Source organism: Glycine soja, unplaced genomic scaffold (assembly GCF_004193775.1).
Source record: "Glycine soja cultivar W05 unplaced genomic scaffold, ASM419377v2 tig00014833_1_pilon, whole genome shotgun sequence".
In the NCBI taxonomy this organism is placed as follows: domain Eukaryota; kingdom Viridiplantae; phylum Streptophyta; class Magnoliopsida; order Fabales; family Fabaceae; genus Glycine; species Glycine soja.
The window spans coordinates 29,997-49,843 of NW_021143704.1; the positions used below are offsets into that span (position 1 = coordinate 29,997).

The following is a 19,847-nucleotide window of genomic DNA, read 5'->3' on the forward strand; positions in this document are numbered from 1 at the left end:
AGTATAATATTGATGGAAGCTTTCTTGTGAAGCTTCTATGGAGGTTGGGTCTTTGAGCTTCAATAAGGTCCTTCAATGGTGATTTTCGGCCATGGAGTTGCAGCGAAAGATAAAGGATAAGAGGTGAGAGGACGCGCCATCTACTAGAGGATAAGCCATGGAAGGAGAAGCTTCACCACCAAAAGAGTGCCTTGGATAAGAAGCTTACAGAGGAAGCTTCAATGAAGGAAGAGAATGAGAGAGATAGAGTGATGCAATCCTACCCCCTAAGGGCATTGGATAGAAGACTCCAAGAAGATTGGGGCAGAGATGCAAGAGAAGGCCCTACGGTTCTTATGAGCCTTAAGGTAGATTTCAGGCCCATGACATGGGCTAAGTATGAACTCACTTATCTTTGTATATTAGATTAAGGTTTCATTATTTTTGGCCCTTGTATTTAGGGCTCCATAATATAGGTAGGGTACCCTGGAAATGTAAGATTTTTCAGTCCTTGTATTTTAGGGCACCTAGACTAGTTTTTGTATTAGGGGTAGTTTTGTAAATTTCAGAGGGGGGGGGGGGTGAGCATTTACTTGCTACTCAAATTTCAATTTGAATTTGAAATTGAATTTGTGGAACCAAATTTTGGAGCCAAAATTTCACTAATTATGATTAGTGAATTTCAGCTATGGTTCAGTCCACTAATCCAAGATCAAGTTTAGGATTCTCCACTAAGTATGCTTAGGTGTTATGAGGCATGTAAAGCATGAAGGACATGCACAAAGTGAGACTATATGATGTGGCAATGGGGAGTAGCAAGCAAATTACAAAGTGAGACTAATGCATGTGAAAATTACAAAACTACTCCTAATACAAAAACTAGTCCAGATGCCCTAAAATACAAGGGCTGAAAAATCCTATATTTCTAGGGTACCGTACCTATAATATGGAGCCCTAAATACAAGGCCAAAAATAATGAAACCTTAATCTAATATGTACAAAGATTAGTGGGCTCATACTTAGCCCATGACATGGGCCCGAAATCTACCCTAAGGCTCATGAGAATCCTAGGGCCTTCTCTTGCATCTCTGACCCAATCATCTTTGAGTCTTCTATTCAATGCCCTTAGGGGGTAGGATTGCATCATAGAGGGTGGGGGGAGGGGGGAATGGGAGTTGAAGGAGATTAGGGAGAGAAGTTGAACTTTGAGGTGTGTCTCATAAGTTTCTCAATCATCAAAGTTATGACAAGTGTTACACATGTTTCTATTTATAGCCTAGCACATGGGAAGCTTCCTTGAGAAGCGAGGAAGGTTGCTTCCTTGGGAAGTAAGGAAGAAACCTTCCTTGAGAAGCTAGAGGGGGGCTACTCACACCTCTTCAATAGCTAAGCTCACCCCATGCCAAAATACATGAAAATACAAAAATTAAAGTCCTTATTACAAAGACTACTCAAAATGCCCTGAAATACAAGGCTAAAACCTTATACTACTAGGGTACCCTTAACTTGTACCCTTAATTTGTAGGGTTCCCTACAAACCTAAAATGGCCAAAATACAAGGCCTAAAAGTAGGAAAACCTATTCTAATATTTACAAAGAAAAGTGGACCCAACCTTGGCCCATGGGCTCAGAAATTTATCCTAAGGTTCATGAGAACCCTAGGACCTTCTTTAGCAGCTCTAGCCCAATCCTCTTGGAGTCTTTTGCTCATGGCTCTGGTGACTGATCCCTTCCTAGGGAGGATTGTATCATCCCCTCCCCCTTGAAGGGGATTTGACCTCAAATCTGTTGGTTCCTCCTACTCATTATCGGCTCCACCTGCAAAAGGAATTAAATCAGAAATGTTAAAAGTGGTGCTGACTCCATACTCTTCTGGGAGGTCCAACCTATAGGCATTTTATTGATCCTCTCCAAGACCTGAAAAGGTCCATCCTCTAGGACTAAGCTTGGATTTCCTCTTAGTAGGGAATTTATCCTTCCTAAGATGGAGCCAAACCCAGTCCCCTTCATTAAGAACTAGCTCATTTCTTCCTCTACTTCCTTTAGTAGCATACACCTTTGGTTGGTTCCTAACCCTCTCATGCAACTTCTTTACAAAATCTAACCTTGATTCCCCTTCTTTATGTATAAAAGAAGTGTCAAGTGGGAGGGGAATTAGGTCTTAGGGTGTTAGAGGATTGAACCCATAGATAACCTCAAAAGGGGATTGCTTGGTGGTTCTATGAATCCCCATGTTGTAGGAAAGTTCTACATGAGGAAGATACTAATCCTAAGACTTATGGGTTCCTTTCAGAAAAGCCCTTAAAAGGGTGGATAGAGACCCATTCACTACCTTTGTTTGCCCATCAATTTATGGATGACAAGTGGTAGAGAAAAGAAGCTTAGTTCCTTGCTTAGCCCATAAGGTTTTCCAGAAAAGGTTAAGGAACTTAGCATCTCTATCTAACACAATAATCCTACGCAAACCATGGAGTCTCATAATTTCCCCAAAGAAGAGTTTTGAGATGTGAGAAACATCATCTACCTTATGCCATGGTATAAAGTGTGCCATCTTGCTAAACCTATCCACCACCACAAAGATAGAGTCTACACGTCTTTGGGTTCAAGGAAGCCCAAGAACAAAGTCCATACTAATGTCTACCGAGGGTGCAAATGGGATGAGTAAGGGTGTGTATAGCCTATGAGGTATCACCCTAGACTAGGCTTGTAAACAAGCCACACACCTAGTGCAATCACTACAATAAAAATGACCTATACCTACAGACAAAAACTGTCACTATAAGTAAAAAATCCGTAGGTAAATGAATAATAAACTTTGTCCTACAGACATTTCTTCTGTCAACTTTGAGGGGGCGTATAATGACAGCTAATTGTCTGTCACTATAGGTTTTACCTACTATGTATAATGTGTAGGTAAAAATCATTAACTTCTACTTACATCTCCTAACTGTAGGTAAAAGTCTTTAACATGTACCTATCATCTTCAACTGTAGGTAAATGTTTAGATCTTAGAGAGAGCTTATAACATACATAATTGAATGTGGGCAGTGCAGCAATCCAACGATCCTTCCAGCTCCAACTCCAACTAGCTTTGCCAAGTTCATAATTACCTAGGCCTTGGCTAGAGCTGACCCTCCACTATTAGAGTGACAAGACATCAAGACCCTAATCTAGTACAAGGACCATAAAGATGTCTACAATATCTTTTGCATATATACACAAAGTTAGAGTGACAAGACATCAGAATAACTTCCACATATATTTCAGTTAGACATAATTTTATAGTTGTGCTCTTAATTTTATTGATTTATATTTATAAGAAATAAATTTAAATCTAGAAGTATTAGCTAATCGTCATTTCCCTAATCAAATTAATCAAGAACAATTTTAGACCCATATAATTAGCATTCAAAATCCAAAATTAGACTACATAAACATAAAAGGAGATTCTACTGTGTGCGCATGTTCATACATAAACATAATTACAGTTCAAATCTGTCTTTCTTTTTGAGTTTTGAAAATAATAATAAACATAAAAGGAGATTCTGCTGTCTTTCTTTAATGTCTTCCTCAAGAAGCCCCCAGAAGAAATCTTCTGTGTCAAACCTGTGTATCAGATAGGGGTTGAGAGTCAATGCATTTTTTTCCCAATTGGGAAGGGGAAGGAAGAAAAATGAAAAAGAAAAGTAAGAAAAATGCTACTCCAATGATCAAGAAATAATTTGCAGAGTAGCTTTGTCCTATTGAAATAATAATTTTACCATCAAGATTATATGATTATGGAAAGATCATCAAACTGTCAACAATCATGAGAATTTTCAAGAGTTTACCTGAGTACACTCTATTAAGCACACGGGGAACAACACAGAAAATAGTTGGTTTTAGTTGCCCAACTTCATCAATTAACAATTTGACATCCTACAGCCATTGAGTAAATGATGGTCATATTCCAAATCCAAAGTTCAACTTTTGTGTGGGGGGGGGGGGGGATCAAACAAATCCAAAGTTTAATTATTACATCAAATGTTTATTTCATAATGACAGATATACATATACTACATATACTTACCCCACGCCAGAAACCATTTGAAGCACCATGCCATATGAATATCTCCTCAATGGTCCTAAAAAAAGTATGTGCGAGTGGAAGGTAAGATATGTATACATCCTTTTCTTAATAGGAAGTTCAAAGCTCTGAGTTTGATCCTGTGACAGTATTAAAAATTGAATTAGGAATGGGAAACACAAAATATTCAAAGCAAAAGACATAATTAATTCCTTGAGGTCATGACTGAAATTAACCTCAGAAAAATAAATTCCAATGTATATGATTCTGTATAAATTGGTCAAACCAAACAATCCCCAAGTTTCCATTTACAAGATATCCTTATATTTTCATTTCCATTGCACAAAAAAGTTATATTCATTAATTGCTGTAACAAAGACATAAAAATGAATGCTTCTTTCTAAAGCACAAGCATTTTAGGAAAGAAAGGAGAGAATCAACAAAACTTACTCTTGAGATACTTTGTTGCATTTGGAAATGTCTTGAATAGCTGAAAAGTTTCAAAACAAATATTTGGGTGAGACTAACTGTTTACAAAAGATTGTACACAACTCTCAAATCCTTCCTAACAATTAAACTGCTATAAAACAGAGGGCTTAGATAGGAGAACCTCAGGTATCTTCTTCTCTTTTGCAAGTGCAATTGAGACCTCTGAATGGCATATAATAAACTCTATAGCCCCAACACCTGTGTCATATGAATGAGAGTGTCAAAGCAACTGAAAATTATAAGTTTAATTTGAAAAATGAATATTTGTACAATGAGATATTCTCCCAGTACCATGCACCATTTGAATTTACTGCATGCAGTAAACTTCAAAAAACATATCATTGTTAGAAAAGTTATATATCCCAATTTTAGGTACCGGACAAGTTTCAGTGTAAGTTCTTTACTTGCATTATTTTAAAAGGACTTTGTTCGTAAATAAGTGGAACTCTGCAAAGAGTAGATATTCAATATAAGAAACAAAGCTTCAATCTAGAAATACCTTATTCTCCATTAAGCTCAATAAGGACTACAAAAATCCAACTACCAAAGAAACAATATAGTAGAAATAGAAATAACAATAGATACTCAGCGCAAAAAAGAAACAAAAATCAACATATCAACATCTAAATAATACAATAGAAACCTCCAACATATAGAGTGAGCAGAAAAATCAAGATGGAAAAAACTCACCAGAAAACAAGGGAAGCAAATTCAAAAATAAAATGTACCTGCATGCTCATAATCCATTCTGCAGAATTGGCACCATAAATACCACATTTTACACCCTGCAAATCAGCAATATATGAATTAAGCTGAAATGAACAAATTGCTAGAAACTATAAATATAATCATATGCAAATATGAAATATCAAAATCATATAAAATAAGGATATCCATGTCAAAGAACCAAGCACTTGAACTCACATGACCATGGTTCTGATTCACTCTTGAGCTATTCATGCACATGCAGATAGCCACATTACCAAGAACATATGGTCATATGTCTCACATTACCATGGTTCTATTTTGAACGAAATAGCTATCTGCCTCCTATCCTATTGAAACAGAATTGTTTAAAATATGTCATATGACGCAGCGATTGAGGTGAGGAACCATGTTTCCCCAGAGCCAGAGGTGGAGGACGCCGGAGTTGCTTCGTTGGTGAATCCAAAGGTAATCAGATGCTGCATGTCTTAATTATATGGAGTATTATGTAACATGAAACATATGATATATCACTTAACGACCGCAATTGTTGGACCAACGATACTAACCCTGCCGTAGGCGTTAAGGGTCATGTCGTCACCTTCTACTCTTACTTCCTCATGTCCAAAGTGTGACTGATTACTATTACTATGCTAAAGCATGGTTACGTTCTTTACTTGCTTTGTGTCACCGCACAAACAAGAAAATTTTCTTGCTTTTTAAATTTCGTATTTTCAGTTCCACTTAAATTGTATGTCTCTCCATTTCCTTAGCTTTCATGGAGCGTTTCTAGTTCTTCATTAACTCTCTTGTTCAATTCTTCTTCTTCTTTTTTTATGAAAATTTCTTAGATTTTTTTATTTAAATAATTAGAGGCTTGTGACAAATTCGGAATGCAAAATGATTTTAAAGGTTCAAAGGTAGCAAGCAAATCTGAAAATGTGAGTAAATGTGAAAGATTTTATGGCAAGTGAGATTAAAGTTTCATAGATCGATAATTTTTTTAAAATAAATTTGTAATTTTGTGTGAAATATGATATTTTAATTGATAGTTTTATGTATAAAAGGTGAATTACACCTTTTCGTTTTGAAAATTTTCTTTTTATCAGATTTCTCTTCTTCTTTCTTATATGTCTTTCTTGATTTCCTCATCTCTTTTCTAATTTAAATTAATTTCCTACTCTATTTTTCAATCTCACGTGATTTTCTCTTATTTCTTTTTAAACATTTTTTAATTATTATTAGTATGAAGTCTACCTCCAGCTTTTCTACTTTTGCTTTATGGTCTTCAGGAAGCAGCCGGACCTCATCAATCAATTGGATACACTAGGAGACATTCTCAGGGGACACAAATTCCAATTCCTAATAATAACCTTGCATATTTATGTTTGAATAAATCTCCTGTAATATATTACTAATAATCTTATTATTAAATGAACAAATATTAAATATATATTTTTTAATTTTATTACTTTGTAAGAAGTATTACAAGCATCTCATATATACATTTTTTTAAAACATCCCCAAATAATATAGCCAAATCTGTTCAATAAATACGAGGATGATACAAATACTCTAATACTCTACTTATACATTGCCTATTATTATCATCCCCAAAAGTAACAAATGTTAGGACACTTATTAGTACCAAAATCTGCTTGAAGTATACTGCATGCAAAGTTTTGTTCTAAATTATATATACTGTACCTGACTAATCATATAAGAAGCTTGGTTCCAATTAAATGCAAAATAACTGAGGATGCATCGATCAAACTCATCAATAAATTTCTGGCATAAAGTAGTAGGGTCCTTCTGATCAGCAAGATATTCAAGGATGCTTTCCAAACACTCCTAATAATAATAACAGCAATTGCTCCCTCTGCCTCATTTGGAGAAGAGGTAAACCTGTAATCATATGTAAGCTCTTCCCACTGTTTAATGTCCCTCTTCGCAAATATTATAATATGTTCATCGCCATTAACACTTATAACTCTGGAATAGCAATTTGGCTGCACTCAAACAAAAATTATAAGCAATTATTTTTTTCTTTAGCAACCAAAATAAGGCTGAATGAATTCTTCCATAAATAAACAAGTTGAATTGCAATATTTACAAACTAATGTCAAAAGCATAGGAGTCAATTCCATATAGTGGCACAGAGCAGCCATATAGAAGGTAGCAAGATGACATGTATTTAGAAGTCAAGGTACGCATTACATAAATTCTGACGAGAGAGAAGCTCTGATCCAGAATTGAATCCCACATAGCTTGTGTCAAATTCTTTCTTAAACATGAGTCGCCTAATATTTGAACAGAGATTTAGCTCACATATAGCATCTAATAAACAACTAAGTACCAGTATATTGTTAATCCCACATAGCTTTTTCCCTTTTTTCTTTTTATCTAATGTTTTCCTCTGAAAGCCAGTGGAAATAATAATAATAATAATTTACCTGGATCTATTCCATCAGTGTTTGGAGAGTCAACTGGAGCAAGAATGGTCAGCCCTTGAATTATAATGTCACTGCAGAGATAGGGGATAATAAGAATAAAAGAAAATACTGTGAATTAAGATTAATCCACCAACTGTCTAATCAACCTTGTTTAGTTATGACAAAAAACACATACATCCTAACCCTAACTCTTTCAATCAGCATTTCTCTCTCTAAAATTTGTCTCCAAATCACAAACACACCCATTCCACACACACACAATACAAATATTAATTGACCTTTCAATAAATGAGTGGTCCCTACAACTCCTTTTGAATCTAACTGACTCATTTTAAAACTCATAGCTAATTGTATCTAGTTGTGTAGCAATCACCACTACTCAAAACAAAACAAAAAAGAAAAAAATAAAAAAGAATGAACTACAAAGTAGGGGTTCAGTTAAACCATTCACAATCAACATTCTTATTTCAATTCAAATTTCAAAATAAAACTCAGCAAGTAACGGCAACATGCCATGTAACCTGCGCATCAATCCCAAACCCTATGTTAATTGTCGCGTGTCCAGAACGAAGAAGAAGAAGATGATGATGTATCATATGGCTACACACTCTCTTTACCCAAACACGAACAGATAAACACGCAAACCAAGGGCATGGAAATCGAACTATTACATTATATATGCAACAAGTCAGGCAAAGTATAAATAAAAACAAATAATAATATAATAATATACAAAAGCTGAAGCATATAGAAAATTGAATCAAGTTCAGATAAGTTTGCAATGTAACTGAAATTTCTCCTGATGCGTTAATCAATCAATCAAATTATTCTTCGCGGTGTAAAACACGTAAGAAGAAGAAAAAAAGATGGGAAAATGAAAAAGAAAAGGGAAATTGTGAAGGAATTGCAAAAAAGAAAAAATAAGGAAAAGCGTGATTGAGGAATTGCCTGAGAGAAGAAGGGAAACAAACGGGGAAAGGAAGAAAAGAGAGAAGGGATCTAGCTTGTAATGTTGGGGCAGACGGATGTGTTTTCAATGTTTGCGTCTGCGGGTTATTTTGGTGAAACTAAACTAGTACCTCATCGCACCTGAGGATACGTAGGAGCAAGGGCAACACCCTTGTTAACCCAAAAAAAATAAAGAAACATAAAAAAGAAAACAACATAATTTTGAAGTTACATTATGTACACTCTATTAAAGGTTGTCGTCCATTGTGACGGACGTGTATACCTTCCCCGTGCAAAAACAACTCCCGAACCCTTCTTTTCAAAATTTACAGACCCCCTTTTTGGTTTTTCTAACGTTTTCGTCGAATAGGACAAAATGGGCACATATTATATTTTTAATCACTAAAATTTTTAGGATTTTTTATTCTAGTCCCTAATAAAAAATTAAGGAACATTGACTAGTAAGAAAAAGTACAGGTATTACAAATAGAAATCCTAAAAAGTTTAGAGACTAAAAAGACAGTAAACCACAAATTTTTTTTATAATGTGTAAGTCATTGATGATATTTGAGATGAAAATCTGGTTGTCTCATGCGCACAAAAGCTTCAAGAATAAAGATCAGATTAAAGTATAAAAGAAAAATCTTTAAATCATTAAATGCCATCGTTCTTTTATTCACTTGCCATTTATTATTTATTTAATGTAAAATTTAATGAAATCCATAACTTATTTGGATTGAAGCCAAAAACATAAGATCTGATTCAGTGCAAATCCGTGTTCCTTTACTTTTCGAGAAAAATTTACTTCCTTAGAAAATGTCGCATGCGATGTGCAACCCAGCAATGGTGAGTAGGAGTGTTCTAGGGTCCCAAACGAGTTCAAAATCGGTGACAGAGACAATGAGTGGTTCCCACGAGTTTGTGATCAAGGGTTACTCACTAACGAAAGGAATGGGCATTGGGAAATACATCGTGAGTGAGACTTTCATAGTGGGAGGGTTCCAATGGGCCATATACTTTTTCCCTGATGGTAGGGACCCCAAAGATAATGCCGCTTATGTCTCTGTCTTTGTTGCACTCCATTCCAAGAGCACCAACGTTCGTGCGTTGTTCGATCTCACGTTGCTTGACCTATGCAAGAAAGGAGAGCACAAGGTTCATAGCCACTTCAGTCACTCCCTCACGATTGGGCCTTACACTCTCATAAACCATGGCAGCATGTGGTTAGTGTTAGTGTTTTCTTTATTTTTATTTTTAGAAAATAAATATTGAAATGTATCTTAGTTTTTTAATATTTTAAAATTTAGTTTTAGTCTCTATACAAACTTATTATATTCGTATGTCCAACATTTATGTAAACAATATAGTCTTTAAAATAAAGCAAAGTGTTATTGATTTTTCTTTTAATCTTTTTTCACTATTGTCAGGGGTTAAAGAGATAGCTCTTTTATTAGAATATAAGACATAAAAATTAAATTTTCAAAGGAACTAGAGAACCTTGTGATTTTGGTGATATGATTTGGATATCATCATGATTTATTAGCTCTTGTATCCATTTTTGTGGTGTACATTAAGTAGTGATCAATGATGCACTTGTTGTGTAATAGGGGCTATACGCGGTTTTTCAAACGGAGACACCTTGAGACGTCAAATTTTCTCAAGGATGACTGCTTGAAGATAAATTGCACTATTGCGGTTTTAGTGTCGTCCATAGATTCTTCTCAGTTAAACACAATACAGGTTCCTGAATCTGATATTGGTGAACATTTTGGGATGTTGTTAGAGGATGAGGAATCATTTGATGTTACTTTCTCGGTTGGTGGAGAAAGGTTTTATGCTCATAAGCTTGTTTTGGCAGCTCGATCAACCATGTTTGAAACTCAATTTTTTAATGCGTTGAAGTAGGATGATCAGGAGATAGTTGTTATTGACATGGAACCTAAGGTTTTCAAGGTGTCACATTCATTAAAAGTTCCTCTTTTTCTCTATACCTTTGTAGCTGTTTTTTGTTCCACACAAGATATATGCTATTTAATTCAGTTAAAATCTGGCCTATCGTTTGGTTGGCTATCTAATTTTAATCGTGTTCTATGTTGAGCAGGCTTTACTTCATTTTGTTTATAGAGACACTCTTTTGGAAGATGAAGAGCTCTTTATGTTGGATTCGTCATTCTTTCCTTCGTTGTCTGAATCATTTATAGCAAAGTTGTTAGCTGCTGGAGAAAAGTATGGTTTGCCAAGACTAATGTTGATGTGTGAATCTATACTTTGTAAAGACATATCTGTAGATTCTGTTGCCTATATTTTTGCTCTTGCGGACCATTATTGTGCTACCCACTTGAAGTCCATCTGTCAAAAATTTTCTGCTGAAAACTTTGATGGTGAGTTTCCATGCTTAACTTTCAAACCCAACTCTACATTTGAGTTCATAGCCAATTACTTCTTAGCTTGTAATATATTTTCATCATTTTGGTGTCTACATTATTTGTTAGTTGACAGTTGATTCTCATATCATTTCTTTCATTATTATGTCTATTGCAGCGGTGATGCATTCTGATGGTTTTGAGTATCTTAAGAAAAATTGCCCATTACTGCAATCAGAACTGCTAAAGACTGGAGTAGGATGCGAGAAAGAATTTAGTTGAGAGGGAAAATACTAAATTCTATGTGCTTAATCCAAGGTCTAGTTTAGAGGAGTGACGACCTAAGATCCAAGGTTGGAAGAGACCAGAAAAATATAAAAGAAGATTATATATATAGTTTTGCAGTAATCTTTTTATATATTATATTATGTTACTTTATAAATGAATTGAAATTACATTCTTCTATAATGTCTCTATTTTATATGTCTAAATTAAAATGTGGTATGTGATTATAAAGAGTATTTTCTTTGTTTTTTTTTCCCTGTGTTACATTTAAAATTCATGTTAATGAATTTGTGGCTCACTATTACAAATCAGCATGCATGTGATAGAGATTCTCAACCCTTTGTCCTTTCTTTTGGAAATACATTTCACACACTTTCTCTATAATTAGGCCAAAGGTATCTTTCTCTCTCGTATGTTACCACATCTTCAAGTTTCATCCAAAATTTCCAAATTTCTTTGTCTCCCTCACCTAGTAAACTATTCAAGCTCCATCCACCATCAGTTCGTGACTATCTTTGCAATTCAGCAGCAAAATTTTGCACTCACCATGAGTATTCTTGCTTCTTTCATCTATCTATTTTTCTACTCTGCTTTACTTGCACTCTCTCTCTACTCTCACCCACAGGTTTTACCACCGCAACCAGCGGGTACAATCGCTGGTCATAACCATTTTTCGTCACACCGGCATTGCTCAGTTTGTGCAGTTTCCAACTCTGAACAGTCAGAAACTTCTACCGCCTCTTAGTTTTTTTTTTTTTTTCATATCCTTTCCCCCTGCACATTGGATATGCCCTCCATCCTCTCTTCACCAAATTTTCACGCTGCAACAGCGTGCTCCACCAGAGAGACTCTGAATTTGGGTCCAACACCGCATTGAAAGTCATCGTTGTGACTCACAATGCCCAGTGCGGCATCAATCTGTGAGCTGATGAGATACAGAGAAGAGAGAAAGGATATACGGGAACCGAGAATGTGATCACTAAGGAGAGAGAAATAGGATACATGAATTATGGAGGAGAGAAAATTGAGATTTTATTTTAATTAAATGTATAAAATTTCTTTAATACCCTGAAATAATTAATTTACATTTAAAAAAAATAGATTTTTTGTCCTAAATATTTTGGTGTACAATACTAAGATTGTTTTCGTAATTACTTGTTATCTAAAAGTTTAAAAAATACAAAATTAAAATAAAAGGTAAAATCTGATTTCAAGATTGAAAAAACTGTCACTTATTGATGCTTTCAAGAAAGGAATAACTTCAGATTCACTTTGGAGTGTTCTTTACTCATGAAACCATTCTACCTTGGAAGATACCCAGTTGTGTCCATTGTAGCTACAAAAAATGAACTCATCAGCATCTTCACGAGTATATCCTGATATGTTTGCATTGTGAAGGGAACATATGTTTTACACCCTACATGGCCTCAAAATGTTGAGGAATCTAAGCCCTTCTTCTGTACCGTCTGTTTTACAAATTCTAAACAAAATCTCACCTTGGCTGGTAGGTTCCCGAATCACATCTATTCTCACCATCATTGAATCTTGTTAACTTACATCATATCCTCTTCCTATGTTTTCGTAATTTCCATCTTGTTTTCTTTTTTCCTTGTCAACCTTCTTTGTTGTTTTGAATCTTTATTTGTTCCTATTAACCAGGTGGCATTGAAAAAACCTATATAACATCTTCAAAGTAACACTTGTCGTAACTTTGATGAATGAAAAACTTGTGAGAAACACTTCAAAGTTCAACTTCTCTCTCTAATCTCCTTCAATTCCCACACCTCGCCCCCCCCCCCTCCCCCTCTCTCTGGTATTTTCTTCCTCCATTGAAGCTTCCTCTTTAAGCTTCTTATCCAAGCCACTCTCTTGGTGGTGAAGCTTCTCCTTCCATGACTTATTCTCTAGTGGATGACGTCTCCTCTAACCTCTTCTCCTTTATCTTTCGCTGCAATTCCATGACTAAAAATCACCATTGAAGGACCTTATTGAAGCTCAAAGATCCAGCCTCCATAGAAGCTTCATAAGCAAGCTTCCAACAAGTGGTATCAGAGCACAAGAGCTTCAAGTAGGTGCTCCTTAAACCTCCACTAATTTTCAGCTTTACTTTCTCCTCCATTGTTGTTTCTTCGTTTCTCTCCATGTATCTCCTCACGTGTCTTGTGCTGAATGTTGTTAACATAATTTTTTAGAAGTTCCACCAATTAAGCTTGCTATAGAAGCTAGATTTGATTTTCTATGGTTCAAATTCCTTGTTCTTGTTCTTGAACCATGAATTGTGTTGAGTTTAGGTTCCTTTGAGTTTTATATTGTCAATTTTTTTGGCTGAAACCTAAACCATAAAATTCTTACAAAAACATTAAAGTAGAAGAAAACCTCAAAAATCTAGAATGACATATTCACCTATTGTAGTTTTGTCATAAAAGTCATGTCTAGTCATAAAACTTGTCACGTAAGATTTCTTATGTTGTGTTGAATTTTATTTTTCTTGTTTCTTTGTCTAACTCATTTGTTCATGAGTGTATGAAATTTTTTTAGCCTATAATTTGATTTGAGTCAAATCTTTCATGTTAATTAGTCCTTAACATGTTCATGCATAATTCTTAGAGAGTCTTTGATTGTGAACCTTTTCTTGAACTTTTAGGTTTCCTTATGATTGTGTCTATTGTGAATTTGAGTTTTGGTGATTGAATTACTGGCTGAAATTTTGATCCTAAGTGAATGTTGAACTCCTAAAGTTGTGGTAAATAGGCCTAGTGAATTTAACATACATAGGAAAGTTGAAAGTAAACCAATGGAAATCAATATACCATGCTTAAAAAATTTCAAAGTCTGAAATCGCTGGTGCTGGCAATTTGAACATACGAACTTATAAAAATTACTGGGAATTTGTCACTTTGAATTTTAAGCTGAACTTTTTACTGAATTTCCTTGGCATATAGAAAAAAATTATATAAAAAGAACCAAGTGATTTGGATAAAATAAAAAAATAAGAAAAATCATACAAGTTGACAGGAAAAATAAAAAGAAGTGAGAATGGAAGTTTGCTTATTGTTTTGGCTCAAAATTTGTTCCTTATGGAAAATTCATATAATAAGTAGAGGCCTAAATATGTTGTTGGTCCTTTTAAGTTTGTGTTTTTTGATATTTGGTCATTGTGTTCATTTTTCTAATTTTAGTCCTTATAGTAAGTTTATGCTTTTCAAATTTTGGTTCCTATAAGTTTTTTGCTCATTTTTAATCCTTGTAAGTTTATGTTTTTCAAAAATGAACAAAATATCTTACAGTAGGAACAAAAAATGAGCACAATATCTTACAGAAACAAAAATTGAAAAAGAGCGAACAAGGACTAAAATTAGAAAAATGAACTTACAGGAACCAGAAAAACATTAATTTATAGGGACCAAAAGCATATTTAGGCCTAAAGTAGACTTGAGAATCTATTCAAAGAAGTTTAAACTATTTCTAGAAAGATGTTTTAAACTATTTATCTTTCAAAGAAGTTTTCAAAATTTTAATTTGTTACTAAATAAGCCTCTTACTTTTTTGTTATTAGTCTTCTTTTAATTTTTAACTTTCTTTTTCAATATCCCTTGTATCTCTCACCTAAAACAATCGTATTTGAGTCAAATAGGATAAATATGAACAAGAATTCCTTTTTAAAATATTGACAAAATAATTTACTAGAAAATTAAATTATTGAGTGACTAACGAGGGGAAAGAAATTAAAGGACCGATATCATGATATTTTTAAATGTCTAGATACCAAATATAATAACCATAGGTATGTACGTAAGGGTCATAGCTTGTACACCATTGGTTTAACCAATAATCAGGATGTGCCACAAGCCTTAAAACAAGTAGAGCATTCAATGTGGTTTTTTTCCAAGCCTAATCTGGCTAACTCACAGATTTAATGAGTTTGGTCCATGGGTACATCAAGGCTATCGTGGAAGAGTGTAATATGTCTCCCATCATGGGAAAGGATATTGTGTCTGTCAAATAAATTAACTTCATTTAAATATCAATGACTACTTTTTTTTTTGTTTTATCATAATGTCCCTGTCTTTTTCCATTATACACTCTTTCTTTTTGTCTTCCTTCATTCCCTGCTTATTTTCTTATTTTCTTGATGTCTATAATACCTCATGTGAATCACACCGGAACGAGAAAAATCCCGAGGCTGTACAGGTATGAGAATATACAGTTAAGGATAACTTAAAAGAAATTAATTGATACAAATTATAGCATCAAGATGAATATACTTTTTGGTAGGCTATCACATAAGAAGTTCATAATTATGCATGCTTGAATTATTCTGCTGCTACAAAATATGATTGCTAAGAAAGAGCAAAAGGACTAACATAAGTTCCACGTTGCATTGGAGATTGATATACTTATATTCCAATCAGACAAAGTTGATCCATTAACTGAAAGGGCATCGATCACCCTAAAAAAAGTTATAGAAGTACATCACTATTGTTTGACAAACAAACCGACTGGACAACTACAATTCCACATTTTCCTGTTATCATCACTCAGATAAAAGTAGAATTGATAGTTACGAAGAACAAATTTTCATCCTTTAACAAAGTATGTCATCTACAGAAAAAGCAGAGTAGTAAGACAAGAAAACATAACTCAAGTTTCTGCATCACTGCCATAAGAAAATTAGTCACCAAACTTTTTTTTTTACAGAAGTCACCAAACTTTTCATTAAATAGCAGTGCAGATTCTTTCCATGCCTGGCCTTCAAAAACTTGTGAAAAGTTTACAATGTCCTCCTCTCTTTGTTTTCTTGCACACAGAAAACTCTGAAGTAGGCAACTTGCAACTTTCCGGTACATCATTAAAGAAGACCATCATAAGCCAATCTTGTAAGCAATAATCAAACTGACAACTTTCCAAAGCCAGCTACTAAAGAGAAAAAAATAAAGAAATCATGCACTATTAAGCAAAACATAGAATTTAATAAAACTTAACTGGAGATTTGCAAGGGTTCTTACATAATTCTGATTGGTTATATAGTTCCACATGAATTTGTTTCCTGAGACAGACATAATGAAACAAAGGGTTAGTACTAGGATAAGTTTCCTCTATCTTAGAATCTAAAGTTTCATACCAATTCAAAGTTCCTAGATCAAACAACAATATGGTTTTTCTTTATGCGAGTTTGCGTGGAGACAATTATGAATGTATTGCTAACCACTCATAGTGTGCCTGTTAGAATGTCAAAGAGTATTTTCATCATTTAGTTATTCTTTACCTCATCCATCAAATGAGGCACTTCATTTGTTTCGGGAGATTCCAAAAGGATTTTATCTCAATAAAAATTGGAATGTCAAAATCCTGAGATTCAGGTACATCAAACATCCTTGGAGTTTCCACAATTTCAAGGCAACCTGAGGATTGAGAAGGGATTAGGGGAATGCCAACAGCTTAAGGGAATTACGCATTTTCATTTTATTTTGAGAATAGGAGTTGAAGGTCAGAGGAAGAACATGGAGAAAAACAATGTTAGTAAAGATAGAAGAGCTTATAAAAAAAAGAAAAAGAAAGGTGATCAAATCAAACTTACATAGTGCACAGTAAGTAATGGGAGATTCTCTCTGCCTCTGTACACAGTGTGCAATAAGTAAAGTATGGTGGCATCCTGTTGGAAAGGGAAACGAACTATGTCTTTTGCACTCTTTATGCTCTTTCTAACTATATACCTTGAAATTAAACAGCATATACTAGTATTAGTAAAGAGCTGAAGATAAACAATAAACAAAAAATACTTGCATAGATAAAATGGAAGAAACATTATTCTTGTACCACTTATAATTATTATGGAATGCATACCTTCTCCTTAGAAAACAGCCCAAATCCCTCAGTTTTACACACAAATTTTGTTTCACTTAAAAGTGTATTACTCAAACAATAGAATAAGATTACATTTACTATAAAAGTAAAATAGTGAAACAATTCTAATATCTTTGTCTCTAAGCATAATTTCTTCCAGAGAAGCAGTATGAAGAAAATTACATAATCATTAAGCTTCTAAAGTCTAACCTAATAAAAGCATACCTGCCAGCATCTTCAGGTTCATCTAACTCAAAAGCATCCAACTCAAATCTTTCTGGTTTAGTAACAGGCATACACAACGTTTCCACACATACTAAGCCTTCTTTGTTGATGACAAATTTGTTGATTTTGACGAGAACCTCATTACAATCTTCAAGCACATATTCAACCTTTTTATAGAATGTTCTGATAGTGCCAAAAAGAAGTTAGCCAAGCACTCTGTATGATACAGCATCAATTTCTTGCAAAATCTTGTCTGCAGAAGGTAAAAATGAAATGAAAATAATGGCAAAACAATAGCATATATCACAAATCTTAAAATGATTTCACAGAAGAATAAACTCTTAAAATAACATCATTTTGTTGGCGGCTAATTGGCTATTCGCAATGACTGTAAGACTTCTCAACAATAATTGTTGTTGTTGCATACGATTGCAAATAAGTATATCTGCTTTCGGCCAAGGGGATTTTATTATCCTCCAAGGGACCTGTTGGCACTCATAAGTGGGATCTCCCTCTCAACAAGATTTTCTCCATATATGCATTCGTCAGGATTCAAACCCTTTACTACATGCTTAAGGGATTCGTGTCTAGTACCACTTGGATAAACCATTTCTTGGTACCAACAATAATTATGGTGAGCAGCTTGAAAGAAATCATGGGTACTATAACAATGATGGTTACTTTGTAAAGTATTAGATGATTTGGAAATTTTGTGACACATTTTGTACCTTGGTAAAAAATTTATTCTCATTTACCAACAATATATTGTCTACCTAAATCTAATTCTATCATGATAAGTTTCTCAAAATATCTAATACGTATGGATTCTTCCCCCAACTATTTAGCAAAGATATGACTAGATCTACATCAAATCGATTAGTGTGGGTAGTCACCATGTCTTTTAGTGACGATACAAATTAATCATGTAATTGTTATTAATAAATGATATAATTTACAATAACAAAAGAGGTAGAAATTTTACCTTATATAGTTAATCAAAGAAATCATGGTCGTTGAAGATGTTTATTGGCCATGGTTAGAACAAACGATACGGCAAAGCATAAAAGAGAGGGTAAAGAAATATGAGACATGGTCAACGAATTCCATCTGAGTAGATCTGCAACGGAGGTCCATGAATGGGGTTTTGTTCCTTGGCTCATGGATCTAGCATACACAAAAAGATACAAACACGATAAAAAATAATTATAAAGTGTGGACAAAGTCAATCTTAGACCTCTGGGTCTAATAACCTATTTGGTGAGAACAAGAGGAGATGATGCACTTTATAGTGTAGATTTCATGTGGTAGGAATATTGCAGGTGATAGAGTGATACTAAGATGTAGATGGAAGGTGTGCATTATAAAGCTTTAGAAACCTACACGGCGATCCAACGGGACTAGCACAAAGAAATATAAATCGTTTGATTTGATGTTATCAACAACTCAGAATAATTTTTTTTGGCAATCCTCGTCTTTTCGAACTAGCCAATGGAATGTCATTATAGGTACATGACCCACTTTTTATTCGATGTATGTTCTTTCAATTTGAAATTGGGTTGAGATCTAGAGAAAACCAACAACTAAACTCACCCATGTAATGTACTCCATTTATTTAATGTGTTTAAATTATCAGTTCTTAATTTGAGATATAGTATTCTATTTAATGATTTTCTAAAAGTATATTGTATTTTTCAATTAAATAAAAAGCTATAAATTTATTTTTGATTCCTAATCAATATCTAATTTTTGTGTTTGCTCTTTAATAAACTTTTCTTTTTCGTTGAGTCCTTAATTAAACAAAAATTTTAATTTTGTCCTTAGAACTATTTATAGTCCTTGATAAATTAGCAAATTTTGTGTTTATTTCCTTGTAATTGTTTTTCAGTTTTCTTAGTTAAGACTAAAAAATTCAGTAATTTAGCAGGGAGCAAACAAAAAATTTGCTAATTTAAAAATGGTAAAACAAATTATCAAGGACCAAAAATAAAATTATTATTTTATTAGGAAATCAATGCAAAGAAATAATTTATTAGGGATAAAAAATATATTTAAGACATTAAATAATATCAAAAATTGATATGAATTAATTCTTGAGTGTATTTAGCATTCACTGTTATGTATAACAAAAAAAAAGAAATATGTTATTATAATTTGAATTGAAAATATTTTCTGTGTTTGAATACCATATAAATGTACATATATCACAAATTTCAAATTAAATTGATTAATTAATGTATTAAAAACATACTAAATCCATTTATTTTGACGTGTTGACAACATGATTCCTAGGATTGATAATCTTGATATTGGTACATTTTGCATAATATTCAAATGGGTTATTATGTGTTTTTGGGCATGGACTGAAGTTGGTAGGGCCCTCAAGTCTTGCAAACTTACTATGTGTTTCATTGAGCCTTATAAAATTCTAAAATGATTCAGCAAAGTTCTCTACCAAATTGCTTTATTCTTGACACTTTCAAAACTTCATAG

General features: G+C 33.8%; 1 protein-coding gene and 3 long non-coding RNA genes across 4 annotated transcripts; 1 reads left to right on the top strand and 3 right to left on the bottom strand.

Moving 5' to 3' along the window:
• Positions 1 to 4,047: 4,047 nt before the first annotated feature.
• On the bottom strand, positions 4,048 to 5,528 carry LOC114404263. Its single transcript, XR_003664880.1, has 4 exons — positions 5,263 to 5,528; positions 4,656 to 4,732; positions 4,496 to 4,535; positions 4,048 to 4,185 (listed from the first exon to the last, which is right to left on the bottom strand). It is a non-coding gene; the product is annotated as an uncharacterized LOC114404263 (long non-coding RNA).
• Positions 5,529 to 6,859: 1,331 nt separating this feature from the next.
• On the bottom strand, positions 6,860 to 8,078 carry LOC114404259. Its single transcript, XR_003664875.1, has 2 exons — positions 7,693 to 8,078; positions 6,860 to 7,248 (listed from the first exon to the last, which is right to left on the bottom strand). It is a non-coding gene; the product is annotated as an uncharacterized LOC114404259 (long non-coding RNA).
• Positions 8,079 to 9,389: 1,311 nt separating this feature from the next.
• LOC114404258 (BTB/POZ and MATH domain-containing protein 4-like) lies at positions 9,390 to 11,468 on the top strand. Its single transcript, XM_028367312.1, has 4 exons — positions 9,390 to 9,863; positions 10,248 to 10,593; positions 10,742 to 11,021; positions 11,182 to 11,468. The coding sequence occupies exons 1-2, from the start codon at positions 9,457 to 9,459 to the stop codon at positions 10,543 to 10,545; spliced, it is 705 nt and encodes a 234-aa protein (XP_028223113.1). The 5' UTR covers positions 9,390 to 9,456; the 3' UTR covers positions 10,546 to 10,593; positions 10,742 to 11,021; positions 11,182 to 11,468.
• A 4,380-nt stretch (positions 11,469 to 15,848) lies between these two features.
• Positions 15,849 to 18,049, bottom strand: LOC114404261. Its single transcript, XR_003664878.1, has 5 exons — positions 17,358 to 18,049; positions 16,867 to 17,002; positions 16,555 to 16,690; positions 16,295 to 16,335; positions 15,849 to 16,205 (listed from the first exon to the last, which is right to left on the bottom strand). It is a non-coding gene; the product is annotated as an uncharacterized LOC114404261 (long non-coding RNA).
• Positions 18,050 to 19,847: the final 1,798 nt, after the last annotated feature.

Bases quoted from the DNA above. Each gene is read 5' to 3' on its own strand.
- LOC114404258 (XM_028367312.1), top strand. From the start codon at position 9,457: ATGTCGCATGCGATGTGCAACCCAGCAATGGTGAGTAGGAGTGTTCTA. The intron at 9,864-10,247 runs GTTAGTGTTAGT...GTTGTGTAATAG, and splicing joins ATAAACCATGGCAGCATGTG to GGGCTATACGCGGTTTTTCA.